At 38.8% G+C, this 20057-nt stretch overlaps 2 protein-coding genes across 2 annotated transcripts in view; one reads left to right on the top strand and one right to left on the bottom strand.

The window, feature by feature from the left end:
* The window catches only part of tspan15 (tetraspanin 15), a 36234-nt gene extending 26789 nt beyond the window's left edge, over nt 1–9445 (bottom strand). The window contains exon 1 of the mRNA XM_010732351.3: nt 9233–9445. Coding sequence (XP_010730653.2) covers nt 9233–9322 — 90 coding nt within the window. The 5' untranslated portion in view covers nt 9323–9445. The remainder of the gene's footprint in view (nt 1–9232) is intronic.
* Nucleotides 9446–12034: 2589 nt separating this feature from the next.
* tacr2 (tachykinin receptor 2) lies at nt 12035–18809 on the top strand. Its single transcript, XM_010732352.3, has 8 exons — nt 12035–12350; nt 12953–13105; nt 13466–13761; nt 15783–15977; nt 16308–16458; nt 16577–16696; nt 16769–16845; nt 16939–18809. Exons 2-8 carry the CDS (start codon nt 12971–12973, stop codon nt 17258–17260), a joined length of 1296 nt encoding a protein of 431 aa, XP_010730654.1. The 5' UTR covers nt 12035–12350; nt 12953–12970; the 3' UTR covers nt 17261–18809.
* Nucleotides 18810–20057: the final 1248 nt, after the last annotated feature.

Genomic DNA, 20057 nt, shown 5'->3' with positions numbered 1-20057 from the left:
GGCAGAGGGGGGCGGCGGACAGACTGATGGGGGCGCACGGCGCATTCATAGGCGCACCGGCGGCCGTGAGGGCGCACGGGAAAAAGTTCGCTCTCGGGGGGGGGGGGGTTTCGCCCAGGGCGCAAATGTGGCCAGGACCGGCGCTGGTACCTACAATAGCACTCAGTCTGGTCACAGTCATTACAGAGGTAATAGTAATTTCAGGGAACCTTGTGTGATTTAAATATTACACCCCCATGTCTGCATTTAATGTGACACATTCACACACGATCATTTACTGACCAAGCTTATCGACCGATCCTTGTTAATTAAGCGATCGCTGCTGTGCCACATGCGTAAATTGGCAGATCACTGTCAATTTAAAGACACATTTGCTGTGCTGTATGATGCTATAAATATTTGGTCATGCATAGCACTAATGGCACTACAAAACATGAGTATTTGTTTGAGCAAGTGGTTTTGGCTATGAACAAATTTGAACTACCGGTTGAACAGTTAAGGGTCTTTACCACAAATGGAGCACCAGCCATGGTTGGCCCGCAAAAGGGATTAACTGCACTTGTCCAAGCTCCCCAGCTCTCTGCTTTCAAATGTGAAATCGTCTGAAGTAAGAATTAACCCACTGGGATCCCATCAATTGCTTTTGCAATTGTGGATGATTGCTCAGGCTCCAAGTGCGAGCAAGTGCAGATGGACAGGGGAAACAGTTTTCATTTTCACTGCAAGATCAAAAGCCTGCTACAACGACTGAATATGCTTGTGGGTTATACATTTGTAGAGAGGTCTCAGGATATGTAAAGTAGACACAAAGGATCTGAATATATTTGCCACACCATTTAATGTGGAACCAGCTGAGCGAAATCAAAGCGACAACAAGCTCAAGGCAAGGTACAACATCCCTCTGCTGGAGTTTTATAAACTATATGTACGTTCTGAGGATTTTGCCATTCTGATGAGATGTGACCTGAAGTTTGCATCTCTGTTTGGGACAACATACTGACTACAAAACTGACTCTTGCAAAGACTCGTTCCATTCAAGGTTGACTGACCCAAACTTGGTTAACCAGCTGCAAGTGGCATCATCATCACTACCATCTGACACAAAACAAGTATTCAAAGAGAAGTGATGTGTGTCTTCAACAGTATGGTCCTTGAAGGAGGTTATAAAAACTGAAATGGCTCTCAATAGGAAAAAGGTTCCTCAACCATCCACTTAATCGTCAAGAGTATGAAACTTCCCTTGTAACCATGAAGCCTAATTAGTGTCTTGTTATAATCTGCATTTTCACCAGACTGGTGTAGATAGCAGTGCCAGACAATTCAGTGTTGTTCTTGTAAATGACAGCTGTTTTTAATTAGGTTGAAGCACTTTAGTTTTGGATACAGTGAACTACTGTGACAATCAGTGCACAAACACACTCACACAGCTTCACTGCGGATTTCTCACACTCAATTACTCCAACACAATTCGATAATCAATTCAAGTCTGACTTCAGATTTTTAAAGAACTACCAATGCTGTGAATCAGATAACACACACACACACAGACACACACACACACACAGAGCACACTCAATCCTTCAGTTCACGTATCCATCCATCCATTTTTCCATAGGATTGTCCAGAGTTGCAAGATACTGGATTTTTTCCCCCTTTGGACAAGAGGTGGTTTAAAAGTCTGAGTGACAGACTGAAAACCGGAAACTGACACACAGGACAAAAGAAGTATCTCTATAGTTCAGAAACTCTGACTTTAAGTTTATGTACTCCATAAGAGCAGGATGGAACATCACAATCATCAAAACACTACATCATCGTCTTCAGAGATCACTTTAGCAACACCACAACTCCAAACAACAAAGAGTTTTGAGTTTAGACTAGAGTTTAATATAATATATAATTATATACTAATTGTACTTTTTTAATTTATTGAGAAGACTAAATATACAATAAACCAGGCCTATGATAGTGGCGTGGCTTTTCTGGTGTTGTGTTCTGGTGTTCATGGTGCATACCATTTAAAGTCTAATTTGCTTTCAAAAGCAGTCTCAACAGGTTTTTCAAACATGGTGAACAGGTCAACAATAAGTGACTCAACATGAATGTCTCCATTTGATAGAAGTGTTTGCTCGTTTTAATAAACCCGCAAAAGCCCAATAAAGGCTGCATGTTACGATATCTGCATAAACACCTCCACCACAGAGCACTCTAACTGAAGAATATCACATGAATGCTCATTTACATAGAAATTAAAATTAATTGTTAACTTGATCCTTCTTCAAAAGGTAGAATTAATTAGATTATAATTATCCTTTTCTTTTAAACAGGTCCATCATCTGGTAAATCTAACACCGACCTTGTTAACACTGACATAAGTTTAAATAGACATGAACTCACTGCACGACAGAGGAACAACGGAGTGAGACCTCAGTCAAAAATAATTTGCAGACTATCCAGTCCAATGCTTTGTGCCTTCATCAACCCATCTGAATATCTTAAGTGTGACAATAACATACAGTCCAACAAAGGTGCATCCACAATCTGCATTAAATTATCATCTGGAAGCAGCAAATTATGCAATGAGTAATTATCAGTGGCTACCGGGGACCTCATGAGATAGTTTAAAGCTATACAATAGTATCTGTCTATTATATTACTGCTGCCAACCCAAAACAAAAGAAAAATTAATGGAATTTAATTTGTGGTGCACACAGCATTGTAAAAATCCTGGTTACTCATGATGATCCAAACACCTTGCTGTGAACGGATGTCATTAGAACTACTGTTTACTAAAGAAAGAGCGGCTAGTTTGGATCTTAGCTGATGCATTTAGCTAACTGACTGATAAAACAGTCCATCCACTCGCACAGCAGGGCAGCAGTTATCTGTGACATGCAGTCTGATAAACTGCAATTATGCAAATATGTGATTCAAATTATCAGCAGGCCTTGCATTCATACACTCAGGTTTTCATGATAGTTTGCTGCATCATGCAAGATTACTGTGTTAATATTCTCTTAAAGAAGGTGTACGGGCTGAAATGTTCACTGTCGATGAGCTGCAGGCAAATCTAAAATTAAAAAGGTCCACACAGATTAAATTACAGCCAAATAGCACATGTGCAAATGTAGGCCTGTAATGTGATCATGCAGCTAAAGCAATAACTGGCCAAACACCAATCATCCATTTATAGTAACTTTTATTATTTTATTTTTTTTATCCTTTATGTATCCACATACATACTGTGTCTGCTAACTTCTGATACCTGACGTGCATTCACCTGGAAGCTGCACGCAATACAATACAGCAGCAAGCGACAAGAGGAAAACACACTCTTTTTAAACAAAAATATGGCTTATTACAACTTTTATTTTTGTTGTTTGGGAGATCATTTCAAATATTTATGGTCGACACTGTACACACTAAACTAAATGCTGAAAACATGGGATACAGAGACACTGCTACAAATAGGTGCAGCAGACATGAGTGGTCAGAAAGGTTGTAAACAAGCTGACTGTTTCTCAAGCTTCTGATCACCATTGTAGCCAAAACGAGGTTCTGTTCACACATACAGACAGTTTACTTCTGGAGGACGTTAACAGCATGTTTAACCTGCAAACACCTCATTCTTTGACACGTTTGTTGCTAATTGCAGTCTGCCTCCCTGCAATTTATCTTCAGCTTTCCCAAAAAGACAGACAGACATGTCAGAGTAGAGAAAGAAAAGGATTGTTTTTACATTTCTAATCGTTCGTGAGTTCTGAAAGTCCAACAAACTGTTTACAATCCACCATGATGTCTTTCCCTTACAAGTCCCTTCTTGCTGTCTGTTATGGTATCTTGCTGCTAGATCATGAGTGATCGTCTTTACAAAACAGTTCACGATTTGAATTTGGTCGTGTAAATGAATCTTAACCAAAATAGCTGAGATAATATAATAACACAGGCAGCGCTCTGTTTATCAGCATGCACTTAGCTGCAGAGGACTTGGTGACAATATCAGGGCAGTAGGCCAAGGTTAAGTTGTTTAATATAACCTATTACACTTTGTTCAAACAACTTCACAGTGCTATTAGGGTGCCTGACTAACTGCTGTAGGGGCATGTAGTGCAGTGCTGAAACTCAAAGAAAACTCTGAAACCAGGCTACAGACTGAATGTACTTAAGTACTATGTAAGGACTCAATAGCTGTTTTTTCATCCAAATGTATGTTTGATTGATGGAAACATTAAACATTACTTTACGTGTACAAAACCATTTCTAAACCACGATTAATAGTGAACTCTGTTAATCACTCCGTTCCCATCCTATGTTTGCATTATCATTGTGACCATGTTGGCTTTTAGCTCAAAGCACCGCTAAGCAGCCTCACAGAGCAGATAGCATGGCTCCGATCCTTGTTTATAGTCCAGCTAGCTCAATAATACGTTTGTACATCAAAACACACACAAAGAAAAAAGTGGTGTGGAAACATTTGACATCATGCAGTGGTGCTGGTCACACTGGTGTGGTTCACACAGAAAATAATTGAGAGGTTGCCTTGATGCATGTCATAATATGTCTTGAATTTCATAGATTACACCACTTAAACCTTGTGATTTTCACACGAAGCACACAGAGACACATTTATTTGACAGACATAATAACCAGCAAAGGCTGCTGCAATGTAGAGGACTGCATTTTTAATGATTTACTAAAAGAACAACAGTGTCAGTGAGTAAGCCACATTTCCCAAATTACAATGCAATTACAACTGTTCAGTGGTCAAAGGTCCAAGACTTCCGTTACAGTGGGAAGTTCCAATGTGTGCACGTGTTTTAGTGTGTTTCAGTACGAGCCACTGTTAAATGATGTGTGCTCAGAGTGAAGTGAAAACAACCCACAGGAACAAGACGTTCAGAGCTGGAACATAATCTGTAAAGTTATCTTCAAAATGCGAAAAACTCTTGTGGCTTCAACATTAATTGCTTTCAACAATTCAAACAAATTATAGAGGGTGACAAAACACACGTCCCATCATGTCAGATGGGCTATTTGCATTATCATCACATACTGTACACTGGTATAACAACTTACATGACCTTTGTTCATGTTTGTCAAGTTAACAAAAGTGAACAAAAACTTTTGATGCTTTAGTTTTGGTTTTGGTTGTTGTCAACACCTCCGATTATAGAGTATAAAGTCAGATTAGATAAAGTCATTGTTCTTGCACTTCTCGACTTGAATAATTTCCTACAGTGAGCAGGAAATAACTTTTCCCGTGCATTGTTCCAAGAATTTATTCTAGTCGCTCAGCTGTTTGCAGCCTCAGCAGCTGATATCCAAAACATGGACATCCTGCTCTGTGGTAGTATGGACCTTGTGACGAACGGGTCATTTGAAGACAAAAGGGGAAATACATAAAAATCTGAAAGAGCCGATTTAAAAGGTCAGTTGATGTATGAGGAAGCAAAGGTTGAAAATATAATCCGCGTTTTATGAAACATTATATCAAGCAAAACTGTTGCTTCTTTTAATAAAACGACATTTATATGCTGAGTGTGAGCACATTTGCTACCATCAAAATGTCCTAGAAGATGTAGCGATATTATTCTAGACTGTATCACGCTGAGACAAACCGCATTCTTCAGAGACATTGTGTCGAGAGGATGTCTCTTTAACATGAATGAATCAACAAGCTGTATGAGCAAAGTAAAAAGTACTTGTTAATCTGTTTCACCTCCCCCATCAAGGCAGCATTCATTCTCCATAATAAACCCATTACTGACTCCTCTGCGCGTCACTGCATCAACGTCTCCTACTCTCCCTGTGAATAAACGTTTCACACAAGAAACGATTAATTGATTTTCATTGTACAGTAAGTGTTGTGTCAATCAGCCATCTGTCCGCACAAATATACAATCTGTCATGTTGACTATGAGAGGGAACAGCTGCAGGGTTTGGCTATGTCGCACAAAACTTTCTTAAACACTGGCTCTAAATAGGCTGTTTTTTTAATCACTACAGTTTCTCATTAAATGAAGATGTGTGTTTTTTTGGCACATTAGTGTGTCTGGCTACCTGAAGAACAGAAGTCTAATATTCGCTCTCGTTTAGCTCTGTGTTTGGTCTCCACAAACTCCTGAGGGAAATACCTTGCTTGTTAGCTGCTAAATGTTCACCAACTGTGTCAATCTGCTGTTTGGTGCTCAGGAGGAGATTATGTAAAGTGTGTTTTTACAACTTTTTCACTGAAAACAGCTGCTCGTTGTCAACACTATGTGAGCAGTGAGAGTGAACTGAGACAAAGTGTCGGTTGGACATTTAAACAATGAGATGAAACGCCTATAAAGCTCTGCAAGTCAGAGGGGAGCTGCAGATTTGATGATAATGTTCTGTAGGTTCCCCCCTTCACTTTGTCACACTGCTTTCACATTTAAAAAAAAAATGAAAAAAATATTGATTATAGCCTTTTTAATTAATAACATACAGTGGTGGTCAAAAGTTTACATACACTTGTAAAGAACATAATGTCATGGCTGTCTTGAGTTTCCAGTTATTTCTACAACTCTGATTTTTCTTTGATATAGTGATTGGAACAGATCCTTCTTTGTCACAAAAAACATTCATGAAGCTTGGTTCTTTTATGACTTTATTATGGGTAAACTGAAAATGTGACAAAATCAGCTGGGTCAAAAATATACATACAGCAATGCTAATATTTGGTTACATGTCCCTTGGCCATTTTTATTTCAATTAGGCGCTTTTGGTAGCCATCCACAAGCTTCTGGCAAGTTTCTGGTTGAATCTTTGACCACTCCTCTTGACAGAATTGGTGCAGTTCAGTTAAATTTGTTGGCTTTCTGGCATGGACTTGTTTCTTCAGCATTATCCACATGTTCTCAATGGGGTTTAAGTCAGGACTTTGGGAAGGCCATTCTAAAACCTTAATTCTAGCCTGATTTAGCCATTCCATTACCACTTTTGATGTGTGTTTGGGGTCATTGTCCTGTTGGAACACCCAACTGCGCCCAAGACCCAACCTTCGGGCTGATGACTTTAGGTTTTCTTGAAGAATTTGAAGGTAATCCTCCTTCTTCATTGTCCCATTGACTCTCTGTAAAGCACCAGTTCCATTGGCAGCAAAACAGGCCCACAGCATAATACTACCACCACCGTGCTTGATGGTAGGCATGGTGTTCTTGGGGTTAAAGGCCTCACCTTTTCTCCTCCAAACATATTGCTGAGCATTGTGGCCAAACAGCTCCATTTTTGTTTCATCTGACCACAGAACTTTCCTCCAGAAGGTCTTATCTTTGTCCATGTGATCAGCAGCAAACTTTAGTCGAGCCTTAAGGTGCCGCTTTTGGAGCAAGGGCTTCCTTCTTGCACGGCAGCCTCTCAGTCCATGGCGATGCAAAACACGCTTGACTGTGGACACTGACACCTGTGTTCCAGCAGCGTCTAATTCTTGGCAGATCTGCTTTTTGGTGCTCCTGGGTTGACTCTTCACCCTCCTGACCAGTTTTCTCTCAGCAGCAGGTGACAGCTTGCGTTTTCTTCCTGATCGTGGCAGTGACAAAACAGTGCCATGCACTTTATACTTACAAACAATTGTTTGCACTGTTGCTCTTGGAACCTGCAGCTGCTTTGAAATGGCTCCAAGTGACTTTCCTGACTTGTTCAAGTCAATGATTCTCTTTTTCAGATCTGTGCTGAGCTCCTTTGACTTTCCCATTGTGGCGTTTGTGGGTGTTTTTATCCAATGAGCCCTTTTTAAATGGCCTCAGAGAAGTCACCAGCTGTAGTCACTCATGATCACTCACAGGAAGATAAGAGGTCATGCTATGAAGCTCATGTCATTGACACAACTTTCTAAGTCTCCAAAATTGCTCATTCATGTTGCTGTATGTATATTTTTGACCCAGCAGATTTGGTCACAATTTCAGTTTACCCATAATAAAGTCATAAAAGAACCAAGCTTCATGAATGTTTTTTGTGACAAAGAAGGATCTGTTCCAATCACTATATCAGAGAAAAATCAGAGTTGTAGAAATAACTGGAAACTCAAGACAGCCATGACATTATGTTCTTTACAAGTGTATGTAAACTTTTGACCACCACTGTAATAAAACACAATACATGCTCTTCCTGTCCTGTGTATATTTCTGTATTTCTATTGTACAAAAATACAATTGCAAGGTTTGTTTGACACCTGGAAGACACTGCAGAAGAGTAATTGTAGCCTTTAGGGCCTTTGGAGGAAGGAACAAGAACCCACCAGCTAACCACACTGAGCTCTTCAGTCAGTAGATCCCTTTGTGGTCTTTGATGATCTTATTTCATACACTGTGATATATCACAAAGCACTCTCTGGTTTTAAAATGTGTTTACGTGATGCAAATAAAGGTAAAGGCAGATTTCTGGGAAGTATCTTAATTTTACTGTATTTACCGATAAAACAGTAACACTTCAATTATTTCACGTGACTTATAAACATCTACTGTCATTATTTAAAAAGATGACAAGCCCCAAATAAGTTGATAGCTATGATTTACACTATTCTGGAGCAAGTGGGCATGTATGGTAGACTCTTGTCATGGTCTGAGATGGTAAAAATGTTTCAAATTATAAAATAAGTACCAGTAATATCTTTGAAAACTTTACTAAATATGCCTGCAACTAATTTACCATGTCAGAATTATGGTAGTTGTTATGTAGGCTGTACTGGAACAAGCCTGTCATTTTGAGTCATTTTGTGGTCATTGAAACATGTCGTTGATCTGTCATGTGGTGAGTCAGACGTGACTTATGTTGTAAACAACAAACATTCACATGCTTGGGAAATTTTTTAATAAAAAACTAAAACATATGCTGTTCCTCTTTTGCTCCTCTGGTTGTGTTTACCCAGTGTGGATCAGGCAGGTAAGACTGGGGTAAAGGTGTGCAGTGGAGGGTGTGGCCACACCGTAATACACAAACGCTTATCAAAGTCTCAGGCTGCAGAGTAACACTGCGTTACTCCACAGGTTCAACACCTGTCGCTTCAAAGCTGGAGCTCACAAAACTGAACGCGGCCAGTTAAAAACAACTTCATCCTTTTCTCGTCATAACAACATCTATGTTTTTTTTTTTCATATGGAGTTGAACAGCACACACAGCTCCAGTTCAAAAACACACACACACACCCTGTCAAAGTCCCTGCATGTAACAAACAAAGCGCACGCTCCTCTGCGACAATGACGCTACTCACCCAGAAGATGATGGAATAGGCGAAGAGGATGAATTTGAGGAAAACATAGGAGCATCTGTGACAGTATCGGATATCGTCGTTGTTGGACATCGTGTCTGATCGAGGACAGTACAGGACTTCAGCCGCTCACAGCGCTGTTGATAACACACTTCCGCGTTGTCATCGTCGCCACACCTGGGAGCGCACGAGTGGATGGATGGGAGGTGTATGGGAGTGAAACACAGTGAAAACCGAAACGAATGGAGCAAAACAAGATTTCTGTATCAGATGATTGATAGGTTAGGTGAAAACTGTAAAATATAATTGTTTTTGACCGCCGAACCACAAAATCAATCTAAAACTCACTATGTTCAGGGGCGTAACCAGAAATAATGGGGACTTGGTGCTTCCTATTTTCCTGTATTTAAACAAGTAAATGTCTCACCTCACTGAGTTTAGGTTTGACCAAGAAGAAGCTCTACGAAAACCATGTGGTTTGTATTAAACATAGATACAACATGGTGATAAAAATATATTTGTCTTACAAACAAACAGATCCTGCCTGACTACAGTATGTGAGATGCTGATGCACTCATTTGGAAGCGATTGAGACTCATAAAACATGGTGACGCTTTTAATCATGGCAGAAACATAAAAGGCAAACACAGTTATATCTTATTGCTTTTTTTAAACGTGTAAATGACCCCATGTGAAGTTTGTAATGTTCTTGTTGTTTGCTTTTGAAAAGACACTGTTTGCCTGTAACAAAGACTGAATAAACAGTGCAGAAATGGGTGCTGAAATGGGTGCTGATTCAGCAGACTGTAAGTTATTTTTCTGGGTAATGTATCAACCTGTCAAGAGTACTGCCTGCCTGAAGTGCCCTGTAATTGCTCCTTGGGGTCACTTCTCCTCCAGAACCACTCTTTGCAGCCAGAAATGATACCAACCATTGTTACCTTCCCTCAATCCTTCAAGGTTAGCTATGGTCAAATGAGAATTTTGGTCCTACTCTAACCATGTCAAGGCCCCAATTTACAGCACTCCCCACTAGTAAGTAACCACTATTTAAAGGTTAGAAATGATAGCAGTCTCAATCACAGTGAAAATAGCCAATTTTGAGAATGTTCTACACATTCAAAAGCATATTAATATATCAAATGGTTAACCGTTTTGTCAGTGATCTGATCACTGTCAACATGTATTGATATGCAAGAGGCAATGCAGCAAAACAAAACATACACGTGTGTGTGCATTTCACACAGTGCCACTGTTTCTCTCTCTCTTTCTTCTCCTCTCTCTTTTTTTGTCATTTAGTTTGGTTGTTCCTTATTTATCACCACTTTTTTTTAATCTTCTTCCACAATAATACAAAGTAAAATAAAGCAAATGTGAACAGCTACAGATTTTTTTCAAACATATATTTCTTATTTTTTGTATTCTAAGAAAATGGTTGTTCTTGTTTTTCTTTCAGTGGTGTTTTTTTTTTTTTTTTTTGCCAGGAACTCGGATTAGTGACTTGTGTAAAATATTTATGTCTTTGCAATGTGTCCAGATATGTTAACAGAAGGTATGAAGCAGTGTGAGACAGTGTAGCCATCTGTCTTTGTGCTAATTCATTGTAGACAATATGTTTCATCCATTCCTTATTAGTTTCATGCTGTGGATAATCACCACTGTCACTCTAAAATGCCTTGTGGTTAGATTCATTGAGGAGACCTGTTAACACCTGTTAAGTACAGTTACACCAGCTTGGTTTAAACGTTTTATTCCCCTACACGTATCCTTCAGCAGGCTTCACTGGCCAATAAGGATTTGTGAGCATGTGAAAGTGCACATATGTAGTGCATACTGTACACACACAACAGAGAAACGGACACAGAATGAGTTCAGCTGAAGTCAGCAAGCTCTACCTCTATTCGTTTTTTCTGTGCAAACACATGTGAAAACACAAACAGTAGATTTTCCCTGAGAGCGAGGAGAGAACAGAAAGAGCTCAAATGTGAGGAATTACAGACAACAAACAAGTTAGATGAGAACAAAAGTAATAGAAGACAATAAAAGGTGTAGATTCAGTTACCACTTTGAAAACACAAAGCTAATATCACAGACTACTGTCTGAACTGTAGAGCTCTTTAATTCACTACTATAAAGAAAAAACACAAATTATATCTGAGTTTATATCCATAATGTATATCAACAATGCAATATACCTCTTCAGACCTGTCAAAACTCACAAAAAGGATCCATTAGGAGGAGGTTATGTTATGTTATGTTATGTTATTAAAGAAGCAAAAGTGGATATTTCAGGTACATCTACACCCACACACACACACAATGTAAATGTATGAAAAGCCAAAGCTGCAAAGAGCTCTCTCTCTCTGTTTGTTGCATATCACCCCCTCTCTTTACCTGTACCTCTCCATTTACTGTTTTTAACCGTTCTCCATGTAGCTTTCTCATTCCCAATCCAATCAGTCAGCCCTATTTCCTTTCATCATATCTCTGATTTGGTCTCTGTTTCACTGATAACACTCACCTCTCTCTTGTGTTAGAAGAAGGAGTAAACGCACAAACACTACATGTCTTCAATTAATGCCACTTTTCTCACGCACTGTCAGCAATTTCTACAGTCCTGAAAATCAGACCTATTATTATTCATTTCTTTCATTAACATATCTCTCCCTCTCTCTCTCGCTCTCTCTCTCTCTCTCCCTACCTCTCTCTCTCTCTCTCTCTCTCTCTCTCTCTCTCTCTCTCTCTCTCTCTCTCTCTCTCTACATGGAGTTGGCACAGTTCCACGCGCACAGTCGCGTGCCTCCCTGTCTGTGCGTCTCCGTCACTCTCGTCACAATCAGCTAGTTACACATTCCAGGAGAGATCGAGAGTGTGTCTATAGGTGTGTGTTGTGTTTGTGTGTGTGTGTGTGTGAGAGAGAGAGAGAGAAAAGAAAGAGAGGGCGCGTGCGAGAGAGAGAGAGAGAGAGAGAGAGAGAGAGAGAGAGAGAGAGCGATGTCTTGATGGATTATTGGATGGACCTTTTTGTCCATTGCGCAGAAGAAGTCTAATTTTCAGACTTTATTAGCTATGGATCGCACAGACTGATGTTAAAATTGACGACAATTGTGTGACCAGAAAGGTAAGAGAACATTTTCATTGATCAGATTTTTGTCTTAATGTTGTGAGAACATCCTTCTCTGGTGCCACCATTCATAACTTGCTCTGTAGCTGTTGCGCTTACTGTAGCCAAAGAAACCTGTCACTGTGTGTGTGGCTGCCACCGTAATGCATGTACTATTAAAGCATATTTCTCATCACATGTGGACTAAAACTGAGTACAGTTTTACAGTACAGTACAGTTTATTTAACGCACAAGGAAATGTTTAATCAAACTATAATGAGCCTCTAAGATTAGGCTATCAGTGGACTGGAACTTAATAGTGATATGGTGTATGATTATTAACTCAGGCGCCACATGCTCTCACTGTGTAATTTAACATTTGGTATGATTGTCCTAAATGCATACAGCTCGGATTGTACAGTTTATATGTAGCTTATATTGAATGACATTCACCCGAATGAGGCGTTGAGGGCTATAACCAGAAGAAAATAAAAAGACTGTATATAGATAGAAATAAAACAAATACATTTGCAGATAACTAACATTTGCAAACACACCACACTCATTATAGATATATTATGCGCAGTGCATATATAGTTATATAAAGTTTCTGTCACCAGGTGAACAGGGAGGAAAATATGGACGCCGATAGTCTTGCTCAACACATTGAACGAGACATGGAGGCCACTTCATTCCCATTATCAGTGACCGCTGACAGGTTGGAGGACGGAAACGAGACGACTGGGAATCAGTTCCAGCAGCCAGACTGGCAGGTGGGAGAATATATTGATTGTTTTGGATCTGCTCTTTTTTTTTCTTCTTTTCTTTTTTTACCGGAGGATTTAGATCCAGTAGACCCGGGAAGCATGGAAGAGAAATTTGACAAAAGCAATGAAAGACAGCACTAAAGTATTATATAAGTTTAAAAAATAATGATAAATAAAATAAATGTGTGCTTTTTATACAAATTTTATATTTATATACAATTATAGTTTTATGGTGGTATAGAGATTCTACTCTTTTTTCGCTAATTTCTTATTGATATATGAATTGAATTGAATATTTAAAAATATATGTGCTCTTTGTTGCTGATTGTCCTGCTACAACAGTATATTTTTTTTCTCCTCTCTCAGGTGGCTCTGTGGGCTATAGCATACTCCCTCATCATCCTGGTGTCCATCACTGGTAACGTCACAGTGATCTGGATTATTCTCGCTCACAGGCGCATGAGGACCGTAACCAACTACTTCATTGTCAACCTGGCCTTCTCTGACGTTTCCATGGCAACCTTCAACACTCTTTTTAACTTTGTCTATGCGCTTCACAATGACTGGTACTTTGGCCTAGGCTACTGCAGATTTCAGAATTTCTTCCCCATCACGGCCATGTTTTCATCAATATACTCGATGGCTGCCATCGCAGTGGACAGGTAAGATAATTTATTGTTTCTCAAAGTAAACTTACATTACAGTTAAGCTTGTTATGCTGTAATTTACTTTATTTTGACATTAAAATGTGACTTGTTCATTTTAATGTCACACATGAGAAACAGTTATGTACCAGCAATTTACCACTAATGGGATGCCTGATCCTCCTCTCCTGCAGCGCACCATTTAGTAACTGCATTATGCATACAGTCAAAAAGGGATGGATGACCACTTACTAAAACAGTCAACTCAGCAGTACAGAAACCAAGTTGTAGTCAAAGAGCTCTCTTAAGTACTACACTACGCTATATGTGCTATATTCTTTTATGTTCTGTTTCTTTATAGATTTTAAATATGGTGTATGAATGCAGTCGGTACATACAAATACAAAATATTCCTGATCTCAGAGTTTCTTTGTCAGGCAGAGATTTATTTGTGGTGAAATCTCTATCCATTCAGATACATCACTTGATGTCATCAGTAGCAGCAACCCAAAACAGAGAAAATGCTGCACGAAGGAGATATGGGTCAATAAGCAGCAGAAATACAGCTTACTGGAGCATGAAAGATCAGTCTGTTCCTAGTCTGAAATTGTGCTTAACATATGATATGATATGATATATCCTTCAAGTTACAAGTTTATTAGAGAGCCTGATACAACATCACTGCTGCAGCAGATATTTAATAATATCTGATAAAGGATGCCTCTTTCAAGCATGATCTCTTACCTAGGTTTAGTATTGAGGCTGTGGTTAGAGGTTTATTAGAGTCCATTTACAAACATGAACATGTTAATATAATTCAATACAGGATAACAACATTAATTATGGCTTCAACACAAACTGAACATTATAAATGTCATAAAGATAGAACGTATTGCAGTGCTGTTGTATTAAAGATGCACCCAGTAAACCCATAAGTATATGCACACTGCAATGCAATTGTTCCAGAGGAAGATTTATTGGAGAATTTCATTACTCTCTTATGTTCCTGACATGTATGATAAGTTGCTCTCTGACTGGCTCAGCACAGATGTAGTGATGAATGAGCCATGAGAAGATGAGATGAGATGAGATCAGGTGTAAAATCTGCTTAGAACTCAATACTTCCACCTCATTAGTTTCCAATTTATGGAATCATCAGTTTATGTGGCTTTATTCAGACTTTTTCTTTGGTGTCATCAGCTGCAGCAGCAAGGTGTGAAACATAATCCGCATTCAGAAAATGGCACAGGGTGTATGACACATGTTGTTTAGAGGTGGGTTTGACAAATGTGAACAAAAATGGTGACTTTAGTGTGATGCTAAAGCAAGTACAAACAAAGATATACAGACAAACAGATGCATGATAACTGATTTCAGATATTAAGCTGACACAATCAATGTAGTCATTTCATTAACACTTCACTCAGAGCAAAATAAGAGGACAGTCCTCAATCTTCAAAAGTGATTTAAAGAGGATGGCACCTTCAGACAACTCATCTCAACTCTATACAGAATATGGTACAAATGGAATAAAATGTGCACAACAATGTTTTCATTAGTGTATAATCAAAATGAAAATAAAAACTGTTATGTTTTTGTTACAGTTATCTAGAGTCCACCATGTTGAACTGCCATGTTTCTACAGTAGCGCAGAATAGACAAACCAGATGCTACTAAATCCTTTAAGTCAAAGAATATTTAAATCATAAAGGCTTTAGGTTGAGAATAACATGATGGAGGTAAAGAAAAGGCAATGCAGAGAAAACAAACACCTCACTAACATGATAATATCATTCCACTGCTGTAACCCTAACAGCTCGTTAATTAAATGTTTCCATCCAAGGATAAATTAATAGGTTATCAAAATGTAATTTAACATTAATTATAATATGTATTGATAAACGCTTTAACTTTTAATCATTTGTGGCACAGATGCCCAGAAAGGTTTCTTTACATCTCTTACTGTGAATGAAACATTAGGTTTATTCTGACTGTGAAAAGGTAGATATAAATGAATAAACACTGTTATCTTCTTTCAGGTACATGGCCATCATCCACCCTCTGAAGCCCCGCCTCTCCTCCACCTCTACAAAGGTTGTGATTGCTGTGATTTGGATTGTAGCCATCTCACTGGCTTTCCCTCAGTGCTACTACAGCGTGACCAGATTTTACTACCCCAGAACCGTGTGCATGGTCGACTGGCCTGATGATTATGGAGGAACACATCAACTAAGGTGAAATAACAAGATTCATAAAAAAACACGGATGGAGACAACAAGGCAGAAATATAAAACAACAGGTTATGCATTTTATTTTTCAAGGACTGTGTGACATCTTGTGTACAAGAAACAACTGGAACAAAAACTATTTACTTATCACTTGCTGATTTGCTTTTATGAAGGATTTTTTAAGATGTATTCAATAAATGGGGTTGTTTTAAAAGTAAAGTAAGCTACGTTGGCAGAGGATAATCATATATCAACCAGTAGGACTAAAAAAATGCCTTCCGAATCCATTAAACTATAATATATTACCAGCTTTAATCTCTCATTCTCCCTCTACAGTTACCAGTATGCAGTGATATTGCTGATCTACTTGGTCCCTCTGCTGGTGATGCTGGTGACCTACAGTATAGTTGGCCAATCCCTGTGGGGTGGACGCATCCCTGGAGAGGCGACAGACCATTACCATAGCCAGATAACAGCCAAGAGAAAGGTCACGCACTAATTTTTCTACTCTTATAAACTATAAGCAGCAAGCAATCGTTATTATAACATGCTCAGATAACCTGGCTTAGCTGAACAATATCGACTCTCTCTGTGATTTCTCATAGGTGGTGAAGATGATGGTTGTCGTGGTGGTGACCTTTGCCCTATGCTGGTTGCCCTACCACATCTACTTCATACTAGGATCATTCAACAGAGACATTTATAAACAACATTATATTCAACAGGTGAGCAGCTGCCTTTCTGTCTGATATTTACAATTTTTAGTCTGGTTTATTAATGTTTCCTTTACTTGTCAGGTATATCTTGCCATATTCTGGTTGGCGATGAGTTCGACCATGTACAACCCTATCATTTACTGCTGTCTAAACCAAAGGTATAAGACATATTCACACCTAGAAACTCATCAACTTTCCCCCCCCAAAAAAAGAAGAAAAAAAAGAAAACCAATTCTCCCCTCTTTCTGCAGATTTCGTTCTGGTTTCCGTCATGCATTTGCTTGGTGTCCCTTCATCAAAGTGTCGGAGGAGGACAAGATGGAACTGCAGCACACACACACCTTCAGAGTGACCATGACACGCAGTCACCGCAAAGACAGTGGATATGCGCACACCTCCATCTCCATCAAGACGAACAACACGTTCGACACAAACATAGCTGTCAGCGCTGAGCTAAACACAGAGAGAGATGCTAGCATGCAGCTTAGAAAACAGACATCATTCAACACAAGCAACAACAGGTCGGACGATATAAAATGCCCAGCTGCCAAACTGATGCAGCACACACACTGACTGCTGAAATGAGTCATGAGGAAGACTTTTATGATGGGAAGTAAACTATGGTGACATTCCTCTGAGTGAACATGAAGAGAGAGTTGTTTATTGTACTAGGGACCAATAATCTTTCTTGTTAAAGAGGTAAACGACTGAATGTGATGATCAAGTTGATGGATGTTTTGCCGTTAATGCCAAAGTCGTTATATAAGCACGTGAAAATAGGTACAAATGGATGAAATTCCATTTGGGTACTGGGTATAAATGAATAATAATGATATTTTCATTAGTACATAAACACCTCAAAATAAGAATTGTTGTGTTTTTGTTACCTTAGAATGAGATTTTTATATCTACAGACGGTGTGGGTCCTTTTCCAAAGAGTCTGCCATGTTTCTACAGTAACCCAGAGTGGACAAACTAAACACTGGCTCTCAATAGAGCCATTTATGTTTTTGAACATATCACCATAGTTTCTGCTTTATTCTTGGAATAGTACAGCAAGGCGAGGGCTGTACATGCAGCGCACAACTACACAGCTAGATGCCATTAAATCCTAGACACTTGACCTTTAATCTATATTGTTACTATATTGCCAATAAAATAAAATCAGTTAATGTAGTTTTGTCCAGGAAGCTCTGTGGTATAAATTAAGCAGTTATTTTTGTAAAGAACTGAAACTTAGCGTCAAGAATTTCCAACTTGTTGCACATTTTAAATGATCAGACACTAAATTAGCTATTTCTACTACAACACAGGATGTAACATAGTCATGACTGTATCTTTATGTGGAGCAGCAGGGCTAATATAGACTGACGTCTTGTGTGAAAGTGTAATCACCAGCTATTAACAAAATTTCAGTACATGTAGCAGTGAGGAAGTCACCTCCTGTGTCTAATATAAATACAGCATAGACATTAAATGATTATTATACATTTAAAAAGGAAAACCAGCCTTGAATTTATCTTTTTAGATTGCTGGATCTTAGTTATATGCTCATCTATGTGTTACTGTACGGTACTATTACTTTCACATATCAGTCAGACAGTGAGCAGTCTTTGAGTTAAGTTCAATTATTCTTTACTGATCCTTGTAGAGGAATTTGTTTTCTGGTTTTGACCCATCCTAAGTGATCCACGCAGTGGGCAGCCACTGTGCAGCACCCAGGGAACAACTCCAGTTCTAAGACAGTGCCTTCGGCAGCACTGACCAGAGAACCGTACATGCAGTCATACAGTATTTTGCTCATATGTTGTGATTTGACTGGTTCATACAACTTTAACTTTTTATGGTAAGTGTGCAGTAAAAACAAATCAAAGTGCTGATAAAAAGAATCTGGTGTAAAATGTAACATCTATTGAGTATTAATGTATTAATATAAAATATGTTGATTAAGTGGAAATGTAAATATGGGACTTGTTGCACATGTATGGTCGGGTCATGTTAAATATTGTAGCCTGTCAATGTTACATTTCAAAGCGTAGAGAAAAACTTCTTGATTCCTTGTAATAACATTTTGATGTCTGCATTTGTTGTCATTGTTAATAAATGTGACAGTATACATGTGTCCAATGGTCCTTCAGTTGTGACTCACCTTCAGAGTGAGTGTGGTTATAAATATGCAGCCTTCCTATAATTCTACAGGTAAGAAAAATCCCAGTTTTAATGATGATTTATAATGATGATCTTATTTTGTTGTTGTGTGTTCATTGTCACCAGTGCTGCTTGGAAGGTGACTTTTTCCATGAGATATTTACTCAGTTTAGTTCAGCTTGAAAGCTGCTTCTTGTTTCACAGATGCAGGACTCTGATGAGACTGACTGACTCTGGACAGGTTGTCATTGTAAGTGAGAACTGGTTCTCCACCGACTTAAGGTAAAATAAATAAATAAAATAAATTCACAAACTGTCAGTAAGAATCCAAATTTTCACCAGGACACTGTTATGGAATTTTCTATCCTTAGGTTACATGAGGTCACATGTGGGCCTTGAGGTCCTCAGCAGTATTAGTTGTTTGGCTTTGGTTGAGAACAGTAGGTGCCAGTCTATCTTAACACTGTGGTGACCAGGGTCAGAAAGACCTATTGCTGTCTTCCTAGTCATAATAGTAGATGATGTTCCAATCTGCATAAACAGACATCTGTGTCCCCAGACTAGAATATGTTGACAATAACACCTCTATGGGTAAAGACATTCTCTTTGGCTAATTCTGGGCGTATAGTATTTGTGTGTTATCTTGGGGTTTAAAGTCTATCCACCAGGATGAGTTGGGCAGAATGTGAGACCGACTCAGGCACTTCTGATGAAGTTTGAGAGTGTCTCTAATTCTCCTTAATCAAGTGTCAATAAATAATACAGCATAAGACATCAGAGGCTCATCATTTTCTTCCCTACTCATATCAGTCAGATAATGGACATTTATACAGTATCTTGCTCTTGTATTGTGATTTCACTCATACAACAAACCTCAGAACCTCAGCCATCATCTTATGGTGATTCAGCATCTAGGGGCAAAACATGGATGTGTTATAGAACTGGATATCAAACCAAAGATGGTGCCTATTCAATCCAATGAGTACTACTCGCCTGGCACAAAGTTTTCCTGGTTATGCAGCCCACTAAATATGTTCAATAGTTTTTCTCCAGTTGGCCTGACCTGAAAGTTCCCACTAAATCCATATTTACATTGTGATGACACAGATTGCTTAATCGCTTTTCTTGGTTAAAGGAAAGTTTTACATATGTAAAAAACAAACAAAAAAATCATGATATAAAACGTCATGGTGAAGTAAATATAGTCTTAAAATGTGACACA

Source organism: Larimichthys crocea, chromosome VIII (genome assembly GCF_000972845.2).
Source record: "Larimichthys crocea isolate SSNF chromosome VIII, L_crocea_2.0, whole genome shotgun sequence".
In the NCBI taxonomy this organism is placed as follows: Eukaryota; Metazoa; Chordata; class Actinopteri; family Sciaenidae; genus Larimichthys; species Larimichthys crocea.
The sequence above is the reverse complement of the archived record's forward strand: the minus strand, read 5'-3'. Positions and strand labels throughout refer to the sequence as shown.